Raw genomic sequence first — 13532 nt, forward strand, 5'->3', positions numbered from 1 at the left:
CTGAGCATTTTGAGCAGGGACTTTCACCTCTCTCTGTCGTAATCCAAATTCCTCATGTATTTTGGCACTGTAAACTGATATCTTTCTCTTGCCTTGCACAATCTATTTCCCTAATCAACTGGAACCTGCCTTAATCACAAACTTATCAAAACCTGCTATCAAATGAAGGTGTTACATGCTCCATTTTTTTTTTTTTTTGCTTGGCTGGAAATGAAGGTTCCTGAGTAGTTTCTCTAGCCAGCATGCTCAGCTGTACCACGAAGGGCAGAGAGAACTGTAATCTTCACTCCAGAGAAGCAAAGGACAAAGAATTCATGATGCTCTCTGCACTTCCCAAACTAAGCTGAGGAAGTGTCCACTGCCATCCAAATACTCTCCTGCTTCTGTAAAAAAAGCCTTTTTATATAAACTAAAAGGATTGGTCTAATCCATCCTTCCCTCCAGAGCCAGGCATTTGCAACTGCCCCCACAGCCTCTACCACTACCCAAACCTTGCTACACAAACCCAATACTTCAACTGTTTCACAGTTTGAAGACTCTCACCAATACACTTTACTTCTTGCTAAGAGAAGGTCCCTTGGCTCTTGCTTGCTGAGGAAGCAAGAATACACTCATCAAAATCAGGTCACAGCATGCCACCGTGCACTGAGGCAGGCCTGCAGTTCATCTTCTAAGTACTCCTTATTTTTGAAGAACAATCCGTGATCATGAGTTCAAAAACAATGGAAAATTACACCAAGCTATCCAGGGATTTTCACTACAGTTATGAAAACAGATGCTTTTTAACACATTTGATCACGTTCTTTCCCAAGATTCTCTAGATCCAATGGTAGCAAGCAGCACTTAGTTAGTTAAGATGTCCTGGAGAACTGCCACTGTTAAGCAATCTCAGCTGTAGCAGCCAAATATTTCTGCAGGGAATGGGAATAACTGCTCCCACCCAAGCCTGCATCCAGAAGATTAAAAAAGTATTTCTTTAGAAAACTTCTCTATCCGTTCCAAAAAAAATCCCAAAGTGCTTTGCAGACAAACCAATGCACAAGCTCAGAGTAGGGGTCAAAGTAAGCTCAGCCATTCCTGGGAAGAGGTGCGGCAACTCTGTTAACAACAGGCAGTAACAACATACAACAGCTTAGGATAATAAATTAATGTTGGATCCTACTGAAACCGCAGGTGGCATTTTAAGTAAACAGACCATAAATTAGTGGATTGCAATCTGGCCACAGTGCCAGGAACAACACCTCCATTCTCATGCAAAGGGTCTGTGCACACTCACAAACACCAGTGGATGAGATCTTTTGTTTTTCATGAGAACTTCCAGAAAAAGAACCCACTAATACCACATTATTGCCTGGTTTCCTTAACCGCTGACACTTCCTAGAGCTTCTAGGAATTACTCAACGCCTGACTCAACATGAGCCCCAGGACTAGCCTGGATGATTGCAGAGGATCAGCAGCATGTGCCCACCACAGCCGTTTGCTGGCCTGGCTTCTGGTGTCCCCTTTGATGGCTTTGTTCCCACCTTGTCACCCAACACCACATCTGCACTGCAGGCTGGAAGGCCCCCCAGTGCATCAGAAGCAAAAGGATGGGACACAATGGGTGCTGAGGCACAAGGGGTTTCTTGGTTGTCGCTTGGGCAGGGGTCCCAGTGCTGAGAGAAGGACTGGGTGCAGCTCTGGTTGCAAGCCCAGCACGGTGCTGGGACTTCAGGGCCTCCATAAAAGGCTCTACAACACCCCCTTGCCACAAGTTTGGGCACAGTTGCAATTTTGGCTGCAGAACAGAAAAACTGTAAAAGCCTAGGAAATAAATAGCATGGTCATTTATTTGGAATAAAGCTATGTGTACAAGGCCAAGTGCAATTGTAAATATTATGTCTAAAAGTATGGAGTGAACAGTGAGGACATGGATGGCTGAGCTATGCATTTGTACACCTGGTGAGGCTTGGCTTCAAACCAGCAGCAGGGAGGGGAGCTGAGCAGACCACTGGCCCGTGCAGGCAGCAGCTCATTTGGCAGGAGGGGAATTTCAAATTCACCCAAAGACAACACTATATGAGCAGGAAACACGGAGGCCGAGCGCAGCTGCAGTACTCGCTGACACCTCCTTCCTTCATGGCAAGAGCAGGTACCAGCACTGCCTTGTGCTGAAAATAGGTGAGATGTACAGAGGCAAAAGAAGTTTGGCATTAAAAATCCTCTAAAAGCCAAGTAAAACTGAGTTTCTAGTTGTCTTCACTATCTCCAAAACTATTCCCTGTTTCCAAAAGCCTTCCTGCTGCAGTTGCAGGAAAAAGAGAAAAGAGTGGGAGACACTGGGCATCCTGAGCCAAGTCTGCCATTAAATGTCTGATTTGAGAGTATTTCCCACAGCCAATCTGGCCGTAACCACTGGGAACAAAAGCTTGTGGCAATCTGAGAACAACATGGCACATAAAGAGCAAACAGGGTCTTTGGATAAACAACTCCTGATGGACAGCCTGAGCAGAAGGAAGGTACCATTCCACAGTGAAACAGGCACCAGGGAACCATCCGACTTGAAGGCAATTTCAGGCTTGCTCTTGGTTCATGGAAGAGTCAGAAGCTGGAACACTCTCCAGGCCAAAAAAGGTTGAGTCCTGAGAAATGCTACTTTATTTTTTCTCAAATTCACTGGTGATGCCAATGGATGGATAATGATGCAACCAAAGGTGAAACAGAGCCCAGAAGCTGATTTTCGCCAAGAGATTTCCCTGCTAGAGCACCAAAACCTTCCATAAAAATAAAAAAAAAAGAAGTACCAATTGCTTACTAAGCATCACACAGGCTCAGAGCTGTAAGCCTGACACAAGTGGCCAAGCTCAAGGAGTCAGAATGGGAGCTGGAGAAACACCTGGGAACAGAATCAGCTCCCACAAAAGCCATCTCTTGCAAACTGAGGCAATACCGAAGAAAGACAATGATTCTACATTTACAGCATCCTTGGGAAAGGAAGCCCCATCACATGCTAATGAACCAGAGATGTTTTCTACCAGCTGTGAAAGAACATGGTAGGCCTAAGGCTTCAAGAAAAACCTTTCCAGGACACAAACCACAGTTTTGCTCAAAAGTAATTAAGAATAAAACAATTTAAGAATTAAAAAAATCAGAGCATTCGTTCCTTGTGAAGAGGGAGGGAGCAATGTTTGGTCTGATGCTGTACTGTATTTGATGCCTGGGATGTTGCCATCAGCACTGCCATTGAGGGAAGCTCCTTTTGTCCTGCGCAAAATGGAAAATGTTTTCTGGAGCATTCCAAGGGTAGGAACAGAGAAATCTGCCCTCAAGTTCATGGTAAACTTGGGCAAATGCCATGGCTCTGTTGGCAGGAAGTCCCCTAAAAGCAAGCCAAAACATACTGTAAAGTGCCTTTGTGTCTGCCCGACAAGCATCTGGGTAATAGCTTTGGCTCCATGAGAGCTGGTTCTCAACAGACGGAGAAAGGGGACAATTTCATTGACTAAGAAGTTCCAAATGGTGCCCTCACAGTCAGCCGTGGCTGGAAAAAATTATCTTTCTCAGGGCCAACACTGTCATCAAAAGTAGAAGAGAGATTTACTTCGTACTACAACCTGGATGCAGTGGGGTTTAATCGTGTCCTTTGGCACAGAGACCCCATTGTCTCCTGCCACTGCAGACACGAGCGTGTACGAGTAAATGCTGCTGCTCAGGAAATCCAGACGAAGGATCTAGGCCATAGGCCTATGAACATTTTAAGAAGAAAAAAAGAAGCTGCTGAATGATGTGGTCCTCTCCTGCCTGTCTCATCCATACCTCCTGCTGCTTCCTCCACTTCTTCCTGTGCTGGCACAAAGTTGTGAGCAACTGTGGTTTGAACAGTTTTGAGGGAAGCAGAGCAGGTTGAACCTCATTTGCCAAACACAACAGCAGCAAGAAGAAAGACTGACTTTCAGTGACAGCTTTATCTCAGTTTAAGTCATTGGAACTGCAGTCCCAGCTTGACCACACTGCAGGAAAAAGTTACTGAATATTTTTAGAGTACAATGGGAAAAGAAAAAAGCTGGAGACATCTCTAACTCCTGCTTGCTTACTCCCAGACTGGTAACACAGACAAAAGGAAATGGATGTTCACTGCAGTTGGTTTCTAGTTTTCAGAAGAGTGTCCACTATACCTGGCACACCCACTGTCATGAGAAAATGTGGAAAAAGACAGATTTCAGAAAAGTCCTTTGCTTATCTTGTAATGAGAGTGAACTTGAGGCAGTAAATCTGCAGACACTGTTTTTATGCCTCTCTCCTAGGGATGGAGCCTTTGAAGAACAATTGCTCCTGTGCTCCAGAGGACACATTCGTAAGTCCAGTTTCTCCCAAGAGATCTATACTGGTAAAATGCATGTTGAACAGTAGTCCAACAGAGATCAGAGGGGAACATACAGCCGAGACCATGTCCTGAACATTTGGGAACAAGATCTGGAGAACGGTCTGCACTAACAGATCTGGATATCTGGTGAGGAGCTGGGTTGGAGGTATGTAGGGCTGGGGGTGAAAGAGCACCAGCCTTTCCATGCTGTTTAATACAGCCCAGGCAGAAGGGGCCACACAGGGCAAAAGTCAGCATCTGCACAGATAGGCTATGCCAGACAGTTTGCCTTCTGCTTTGGACCTGGGAATTTTAATGAGCCAGACTAAAACACACTTAAGGTGATTTAACTGTCTGGATTAGGCTACAAGAAGTCCCAGGAAATTAGGAAATAACTCCCTCAGTGTCCCTATTTATCATCAGTTTCTGTACAGTTGAGACATCTGTTGTTTGCCCTGTACTGTCAGTGAGGCTTTGTCCTGGGGGGGTTATCACTGAAGCACAGCTGAAGAGTAACAATGGCCAAAGCAGAAATTTGATACACCTAGAAAAGAGAAAGCAAGTACAACCACATAGGAGGCTGGGTCAAAGGCAAGGAACAGCACAAATCCCTCTCTGAAAAAGGATGTAGTTATACTGAGGGATAAGACAACACGGGGTAAGGAAGAAAATGTTGGACTGATGCATTGTTTGACTGAGGGTTTTGGAGACCGCAGCAAAGTCTTGGAAGTAAATTCTTATTATAAAGCCGACCTGGAATATGTATGTGGTACAGCAGTTGCTTTAGTTTTAGCAACTAACCAGATCCTTGCCAAAATTTTCTGGCAGCATGCTTTTTGGGGAAAAGAGCTGTCTAGCGATTCCAAGGGGAAACGTGCAGAGATGAGCAAAATGTTCAAAATCAGCAAAAACATTGACTGTGCTGCTTGCAAACTGAACATTTTTTTCCTGTACAACTCCTCCACTAGGATCTAAACAGTCAGGATCTTTTTTCTTTCAGAAACAGAGGGGTTCAGAATCAACGCTCAAACAGATAAAATGAAGCAAAGTAGGCACATGCAACATCGAATACTCACTCATCACCAGTGCTGGTTTGTTGTGCAGCACCTGAATGACTCAAGAACAGCTAAGCCCTCTAACTCTGAAATCCTACAACTTTTTGCATCCAGTGACCGGCTGCCTGTTTCCATGCTCCACAATTCCTGAAGCACAGTGTACTATTTTTCCAACCGCACCATGACAAATACTTTTTACAGCTTTGCTTGATGTGTTCAGAGACTCTGGAATCATTTAATTTCAAGCTGGTCCTCAAATTAGGCAAGGAGAGAGACAAGGATGGACATCAGGAGATCTGGATTTAGTTTTTAGCCCACATTATACACTTAAACTTTGGAAAATCCAGAACATCTGAGCCTTGCTTCTTAACTTGCAAAAAGCAGGAACGGCATTCCTCGACGACCTTTTCTCCTGTATTTTGAAAAGTGGTATTTTGGAATGTTTAAGCAATAAGACACCTGTCAGGCTTGGACAAAGGCCAACACTGGAAAACTCCAGCAAATCACAATCACACCACACAAACCTGAATAAAAACTGCTAGTAAACAAAATCCATTGGCTGCTGCCATTCTCCCAAGACCACAATCTCACCCGTGGGGACTGTGAGCTCTCTGGGGAGCCCAAAGAAATTATTAGACTAAAATGTTGACCCAGCTCATCCACCACCCAAACACCATTCCCTATGTGAGGAAATGCAACAGTAAAGCCACTTCTTCCATTTTACTTTTTATGATTATGTTCCAAAAAAATTAAAAGATATAATGCACCTTTTCCCCCATGTTAACAGCTACCAAGCTTAAGCTAAGAATTAATTAGACCTCTACATAGCTATTAGACCTATATATAAATCTGAATATAGGTTTATTATTTGGCAACATGGGACTATTTTTTTTTTTTTAAATAAGAGATGGGTGGGGAATCTGAACCGGGCTGTTATCTAATTTTAAACACAGGCTGTCCACCTGCTTGGCATATCATATTCTCCATTCCTCCACTCCACCCCTTAACAAAATAATACTTTCATTTTACATCCTATTCCACTACCCTCAACGACTGGTTTATAATTACTGCAATCTTACTTGCTGCCTAGAAATGTTGAGATCAGCCATTTTCAAAGACAAACTTCCCTCAAATTCCTAAACAGAGAAAAGATCCTTTTTACAGGAAAACATTTCAAGTGGCCACAAAACAGGATCATGTTTCATAAGTCATGTCCAGCAAAGACAGACTAGTTTTCTTTTCCATTTCAAATGCCACCTTCCTCTGCTTCTTCTTCCCACAAAGCTGTGGTGGTAAATAAAGCCAGGATTTAATTCAACAAGACTAGCAAGAAGGTCTGTTTTTAGGCACACAAAAGCACTGGTGGTCTGAGAAGGTCAAGAGAAGCAAAAACTTCTCAAAAGCTACCTCAGCACACACAGACACTGGTTAAAATCAAAACGCAGAACAACCACAAAGCCATACTTAAATGGTGCTGCTAAGTTAACTGTTCATTAACCAGAAGTTATTATTAACTTTTAAAAAGCTAATCTGTTCCCAAGCATATAAAGCTGTTGTTCTCCACTCCATCAATTCACTGCTCATATTAAGGCTATTTACATATACTATCACTGCTATTCACCTTGAAGGTCTTGAGTGCCTCACATCATGTACCTATCAAAGATACTCAACAACTGGAGCAGCAGCTAAAGCACAAGCTTTAAAATATGAGTTTTCATTTAAAGGACATGCTCCCTCTTTGACTCCTCCCCCCCCATCCCAGACACTTTTTTTTCTAACACTCATAATGGCAAAGCAAGCTTTGAACACATTAACATAATCTGACATCAATGTCAGATGTTTGCCTGAATTTTCAGAAAGCCTAGAAAACAGGTGTCATGTTTGCATTATTCCCCTCATCTCGGTGTGCTGCACGATGCTCTTTGCAATGCAGAAGGAATGTGAATCTCCACAGAGAAACCTATTCCTCCCGAGGAACCATCCAGCAGTGTGTGCCACCAACGTGTTTATTCCATGATCTCAGCATGACCTGTGTGCTTCCTCTAGAAAGAAGCCTGGAATATTCTGCCTCCTTCTAACAAAATCTGGTTTTATCTTCCAATAACTTTTATGACACAGCCAGGCACTGCCAAGTATAAAACTCTGTGCCATACTGAGAGCACAAAGACAGCTAAACCATCCCATTAAAATGGCAGGGGGCTATTGTTCACACTGTACTGTTTGTATGCAACACAATTAAGCCTCTCTTTCAAGATGTCCTTGGGAGAAACATGGTGACCGTGCAACAAGCTCCAGTGTGCAGCTGTATTCCACGCTGTTGCTCGATTTAGATCCTGTTTGCCACGGAGTCTGTAAGCCCTTGCACACATGCATCTTCCTCTGTATTCCCACCCACACAAATCCAAAACCGGGTTTGACCTTCCCCACTCTGCTTTGTCCATGCATCCCCATCTAGTCCGAACAAATTCCTGCCATCTGTCCTGACTGTGCTGCCGACTGCTACAATCTTATCCAGGCAGTTCAAGGTAGCCATGTATTTATGCCTGTTTCTTAGCCTGCTAGAGTCCCTGGAGTCAACCCCCTCCCCCCATCCAGAATTGTTTCTTGAGCCGTTTGGACACTGTGGAAAATAATGCTGCTGTACAAGGTCTGCAGTACATTAAAACCCTGCCATTAGTATGGACACAGCCAGTCACTAGTCTGATGCACAGTGCGTCTTGAAGATATCTATTAGAGTCCTGTTTAGTTTACAACCACATCCTCCATGCTTCACTAGCTAATTTGAAAAGTAAAAGCATGTTTCTAGGTTAAAAGCTGAAGTGTCAGCTATTCCTGTCCTTGGGTCCAACTTAAGTGACAGTATTTGTATATATAATACGTTTCCACACGCATGCTACTTTGGCAGAGTCAAACTATGGGCACAACGGAGGGATTAAGTAGAAAGCACAGTTGCATAAAAGCTAGAAAATACCACTAGGCGTGGTAAGAAAGTATCTCCAGTCTCCAATGTACATGTACAATGTCCAGAGTTCCACATTTCCAAATTCCAGGAGCACAGATGCCCTACCAGCCTGGGCTCCTGGCAGTACAACAGCATGTCAACATCAACGTTCAATCCTTTGTGCTCCTCCTCGAGAAACGAAGACACCATCAGACTGGAACAACTGGCAGTTTGCCTTTAAAATTCAGCATACTTTCCTTTCCTTTCAACTTCCCATTTTTCCGTATATCTTCATCAGTTTTGCTGACCTGCTTTGATCTACCTGCTGCCATCTAAAGGGACTTAGCAGGTATGATCACTCAACCACTCACTGGAAACTGTGGTACTTTTAAATACCACATTTTGGGAAAGAGGAGATAAGAGGGGTTGTAACGGGCAACGTGTGTTGCATTCAGCATTCAACCACTGTAAGCCCACAGGATTCACCCAAGACTCTCTCCCACCCAAAAACTCCAAACACAAAGAGTCCTGAAGAGAATAAGCACCCTGGCCCTCCTCCTTGAAAAAACAGCTTTAAAAAGATAAATCAGATTTCAACTGTTGTGCTTGCAAAGAACTAAAACAATAAGATGAAAGATATTGAATTAATTCCCCGTTTGAGTGTGTCAAACTCCAGTGTTGTATCTGCATTTCTCCCTCAAGCCGGTTTCCTCATACAATGTTATCTTGAGTACCCTCAGTATTGCCCAAATCAGTGAGAAAACCAAACAGCAGTGACAAGACGACCCATTAGTCCTCATAAAGCACCCACTGTAACAACCCTACACCCTTGTCATATCAGGTCAGCTCCGGATTGTGTTGCAGGGAAATGCAATGGCAATGCATAACAATGCCTGAAAACAAAACCCCACAGGACACAAGCCAGACCTGTGGTATGGTATGAGAGCCATGCAGATTAGGAAGGGAAGCCATACAAAACGGAAGGACTTACACCAGAGTTCATAGTAGTAGTTGCAACACTGGGATTGTCCACAACAGTGGCCCGTTTCACATATGTAACTTTGATTGTTGACACCCATGCAGGTTTCCTTGTCCTAAAATTAAACAGACACACTTTTAAGATGCTTTGTCAGTATGTTCCGTAAATGTTTTACGCAATGATCTGCAAGCATTTTAAAAGTACAGGTTATGGTCTTGGGAAACTCTTAAAATACATAAAGAGGTTAAAAAACATCTATGGGTCACAAAAAACCATAAAGGACTGTTCAGAAGAAAACCCCATACCTCCAAACCCACGAGTTACATTGCTTAGCACCTCGTCAGCGTTGCTTTCTCATTATCCCTTTTCCTTTAAAGGTTACCATATTTTGGGAGCCAGGCATTATCTTAAAGAAGACATGACATTAGTTCCACATTGTACACAACACGGATGCATTAATGGGGTTGAATGCCAAGCAGAAAAAATAAAGGGAACATTATAATTTGAGAAAAGACTGCTTCAATTCATTTAGATCTAAATGGTAATTACAATATGCTCCTGCAAGATTCCAGTCTAAGATGATTCCTTCACAATTAGCCATGTGCTTTGTGTAAGATCAGCATTCCTGTAAAACTTCTTCCTGGAATAGCAAAGTAACCCAAGAGCAGACCCAAATCAGCTGTAGTGTATCACCCAGCAGGTCCTCAAGACACCTAAGATGGAAAAGGACTATGGTGAGAAGTCTCAGTTCCCCACATGGTGCACCACTTCACAGAAGTCTGTGTTTTCCTGCTAGTCTGAAAACACAGGTGCAAAAATGTACAAAACACAAGAAAACAGAAGCATTTTACAGGTTGTGGTTCGTACGACCTCTAATAGGTTTTGGGGCAACTTGGATGTTAGAAGAACACTACACAGTTTAAGAAACAAACAAATTTTAATAAAAAACATTGATGTTGCAAACAAACCTGTAACAAAATTTTAAATTTTCACTTTCTTTCACTTAAAATTTATTATATGGAAAAGAAAATGTGCTGATGTTTATACAGAAAGACATGTTGAAATAATTAAGTACTGCCTTTCAAATAAAAAAAAAACCCAAAATACACCAACCTGCAAGAGCCCAACAAAACCCAACGAGCTAATAAGAGCAGCAAGCCCAACCAGCAGGATACAGGGATGCACATCCATAGATCCCAACACTTGCTGAGCTGCACTGTTCCTCTCTTTAATGGGAGTGCACCATGGCCACACTTCTCACAAGCCTCTCACAAGCCACCAGACATGCAAGGGGATGTTTCCACCTCTAATTGCAGAGGCTGGTAGCCTCTTTCAGGAGACATTGCTGAGCTGGCACAGCATGTTCTACTTCAAGCATGCTATTCATTCCAAAAATTGTCATTTTAGTCAGCAAAAGAACTAGAAATAGGACACATCTATTATCTTATCTGTTCTTACTAGTTTATTTACACTTTTCCTCATTTTTGTTGGTATTGCAGAGTTAATGTAACTGATAAACAGCATAGATTTTGGCTCTCATATCGACAGAATTGAGAAATTAAGATGCCATTGCAAAATTGCAATCCTGTTGATAACGCACAAGCCAGAAATCAACTGAGGTCTGTGGTTGTGACACATGAAGATCAGTGTGACCTGTTGAACCAGCCACAGAGCTGGTGAAACAAAAGAGTACCACAGTGCCATTTCAGAATCTCTGCATCACTCCACTGAACCATCCCTGACCACCTCTGGTTTACTCCCCAAAAATTTGATCCATTCAGTGTTGTTTGCTTCAAAGAGCAGCAATAAGGAACACATCAGTGTCTTTTGGCAGCAGCAACTTATAACAGCTTCAGCATCACTGTATTTTTCCCCACGTAAGAACTTGCAGCAGTCCTGATTTCAGAGACTTTCATCACACTGTCCTTTCATTTGAACTCCCCAGCACCCTCTTGCCAATGTTCATCATGGCGAGGCTTCACGAACGAAGATTTGGGAATGTTATTATATGTGAAAAGACCTTTCCATGCTGCCACATGCTGATGTGCAGGGTTGCTTCTTGTTAGTCCAGCTGGCTAACAGGTGTGTCAGAGTACAGGCTGAACAGAAAATCCTCAACAGCTAGGTTAGTATCCTGCAGGTTGTTCCTGGAGATAAAGTCTCAAGCAACATCCTGCTTCCCATCTAGTTTAAATCTTGCTGTCCAGAGCTTCTTTACACACTGACCAAGACAAATCATCTTCCTTGCTAATGCATAAGAACTTGTACCTTCAAATAGTCTCATGGTTCTCTTTCAGCTCCCACAGTTCAGAAGAGTCAGAGTTTTAAAGTCCTTGCACTGCCAATCGCCAGCCATGCTCCTCAAAGTTCCAAGCAGCTCCTTTTGGAGGCCTTCTGCAGCCCCCTGCCAGCCCAGCCACCAATGGGTTTTTGGGAACTATCAGACTCGGTGCCCTGTGTCAGACCCAGAACTGTTACTCATGTTTTAAACAGTTTCACAGAATCAAGGAATAATTTAGTTTGGAAACGATCCCAGCAGGTCACATGGTCTGACTACTGCTCAGAGCATGGCTACCTCCGACACTAGGTTACTTGCCCGGCACAGGGAAAGAGATAAAATGTAAAGGCAACAGATCTTCAGAAATAAAAGTCTGCTAAGGAAAGATTCCAGCACAAGGAGAGCATTGCTTGGGATATGTTACAGGTGTCTTCTTTCCTCTCCTCACTTATGTCAAGCCTCATTTCTCTGAAAAGTTGAGCCACTGTACAGTTCCCTGCACCTTTTCTGCACATCGAGGAAGACATTATGCGTGGCCACCATGGCCATGACAGAGACCATGACATTTTTTGTTAGGAAACTTCTACCTATCGCCAAACTCTTTAATCTGGCTTCAATTTCTGTTTAAATCCCAGGTTGCATTTTTCATACCAGCAGTGTTATATTATTTCTACTTCCTTCTAGTGTGCATTCTTTGTGCATGTTGCCAAATTGCAACTACTTAAGACATATCAGCAAAATAGTTATCTGTAGTCTAAATGTCTCCTGGAAACAATATCCCAAGTGCTTGTGCTATGAAAGCACATTGTTTCCTCTTTCACACTAAGAGGCATAGACAAGGCACAGGGCTGAAAGAGTAGTTTTATAGAGAAGAAAAATATATATGGAGGAAAAAAAATCTCATAGAAGCAAAGTTGGGGTACTCACATTTTACTGACCTGCCTTTGTTTTTAATCTCCATTGCAAGCAGCACTTGTAATGATAATTTTTAATCATTCTTAGCAACACTGAGTTTTTATTGAACTATTACAGAGATTTTGGGGTTTTTTTTTTTAGGCAGTCTTATGAAAACAAGGAAGGGGGAGGGTTTCTTTCCAAAAGCACTTTCTTCCCCAATAGTCAGTGGCTATCACATTCCAGAGTAGACTTCCCTACTGAAGGACAGTCTTGTTTTCTTGTTGTCCAGGCAAGCACATCCCTCCCCACCATCCTTTGTTCAGCTAACTGCAGATGCCTCCAGGCAGGATTACTAAGCAGGATCTACGTGGGTCTGCTCTCAAAGAGCATTCACCTCCATTAGTGCAGAATATTCTTGTTTCCTGACTAAGAAGCCAGAACATGCCATCCTTTATCTCCCACCTGCAAAGTCTAAGAGATTCCCAGCTAATTTCAAGGGAATTACTTACTGGACTTACTCTGTCCAGTAAGTCAGCATGTACTCTAGGCTGCATGGATATCACTGCCTCCCTGGCATCATCTTAAGAGCTGGTCTGAGAACTTGGAATCACTGGATCCCTGACACACATTCCAAGGGTGGGAGCTTTCAGGAGAAGGTTCTGCAGACCTGGAGCCTGTGTCCCTTCTCAGTCCAGTCCAACGGAAACTATTTGTGAAATATGGTGCAGGTTCTTCCTCATGAAACTAGTTGAGTTGGGAAGACCTCATCTTGGTGCGTTTTGAGAAAATATAGTTCTCTGTATTTTAGATGTGGCGTCTTGGATTAGTTTTCACAAGTCAAACTTTATAAAGCAACTCTGAATACAAATAAGATTTTAACTTATTTTCTTGTTAATATTTGGCATTTGTGCTAAACCCACAATCACACCGGCAACTCCGCCAGTTAAAGCATGCTTTTGCTGTCAAGTGCTTTTACAAATAATCCTTAAAATATCCAGCAATGGTAGGTATAAGAGAATTCAAGGCAGTGCTGTATGTTG

At 42.9% G+C, this 13532-nt stretch overlaps 1 protein-coding gene across 7 annotated transcripts in view; it reads right to left on the minus strand.

Moving 5' to 3' along the window:
- WBP1L (WW domain binding protein 1-like) overlaps positions 1–13532 on the minus strand; it is a 58540-nt gene that overhangs the window by 5301 nt on the left and 39707 nt on the right. For 6 of the 7 annotated variants that reach the window (XM_017804036.1, XM_017804039.1, XM_017804038.1 and 3 more), the window contains one exon: positions 9330–9432. In XM_017804036.1, the coding sequence (XP_017659525.1) occupies positions 9330–9432 (103 nt within the window). Of the gene's footprint in view, positions 1–9329; positions 9433–11585; positions 11993–13532 lie in introns of those variants that run through there. The other variant, XM_017804043.1, reaches the window with a different exon arrangement.

The sequence above is a fragment of the Lepidothrix coronata genome, unplaced genomic scaffold (assembly GCF_001604755.1).
Source record: "Lepidothrix coronata isolate B3197 unplaced genomic scaffold, Lepidothrix_coronata-1.0 Scaffold8, whole genome shotgun sequence".
NCBI lineage: Eukaryota > Metazoa > Chordata > Aves > Passeriformes > Pipridae > Lepidothrix > Lepidothrix coronata.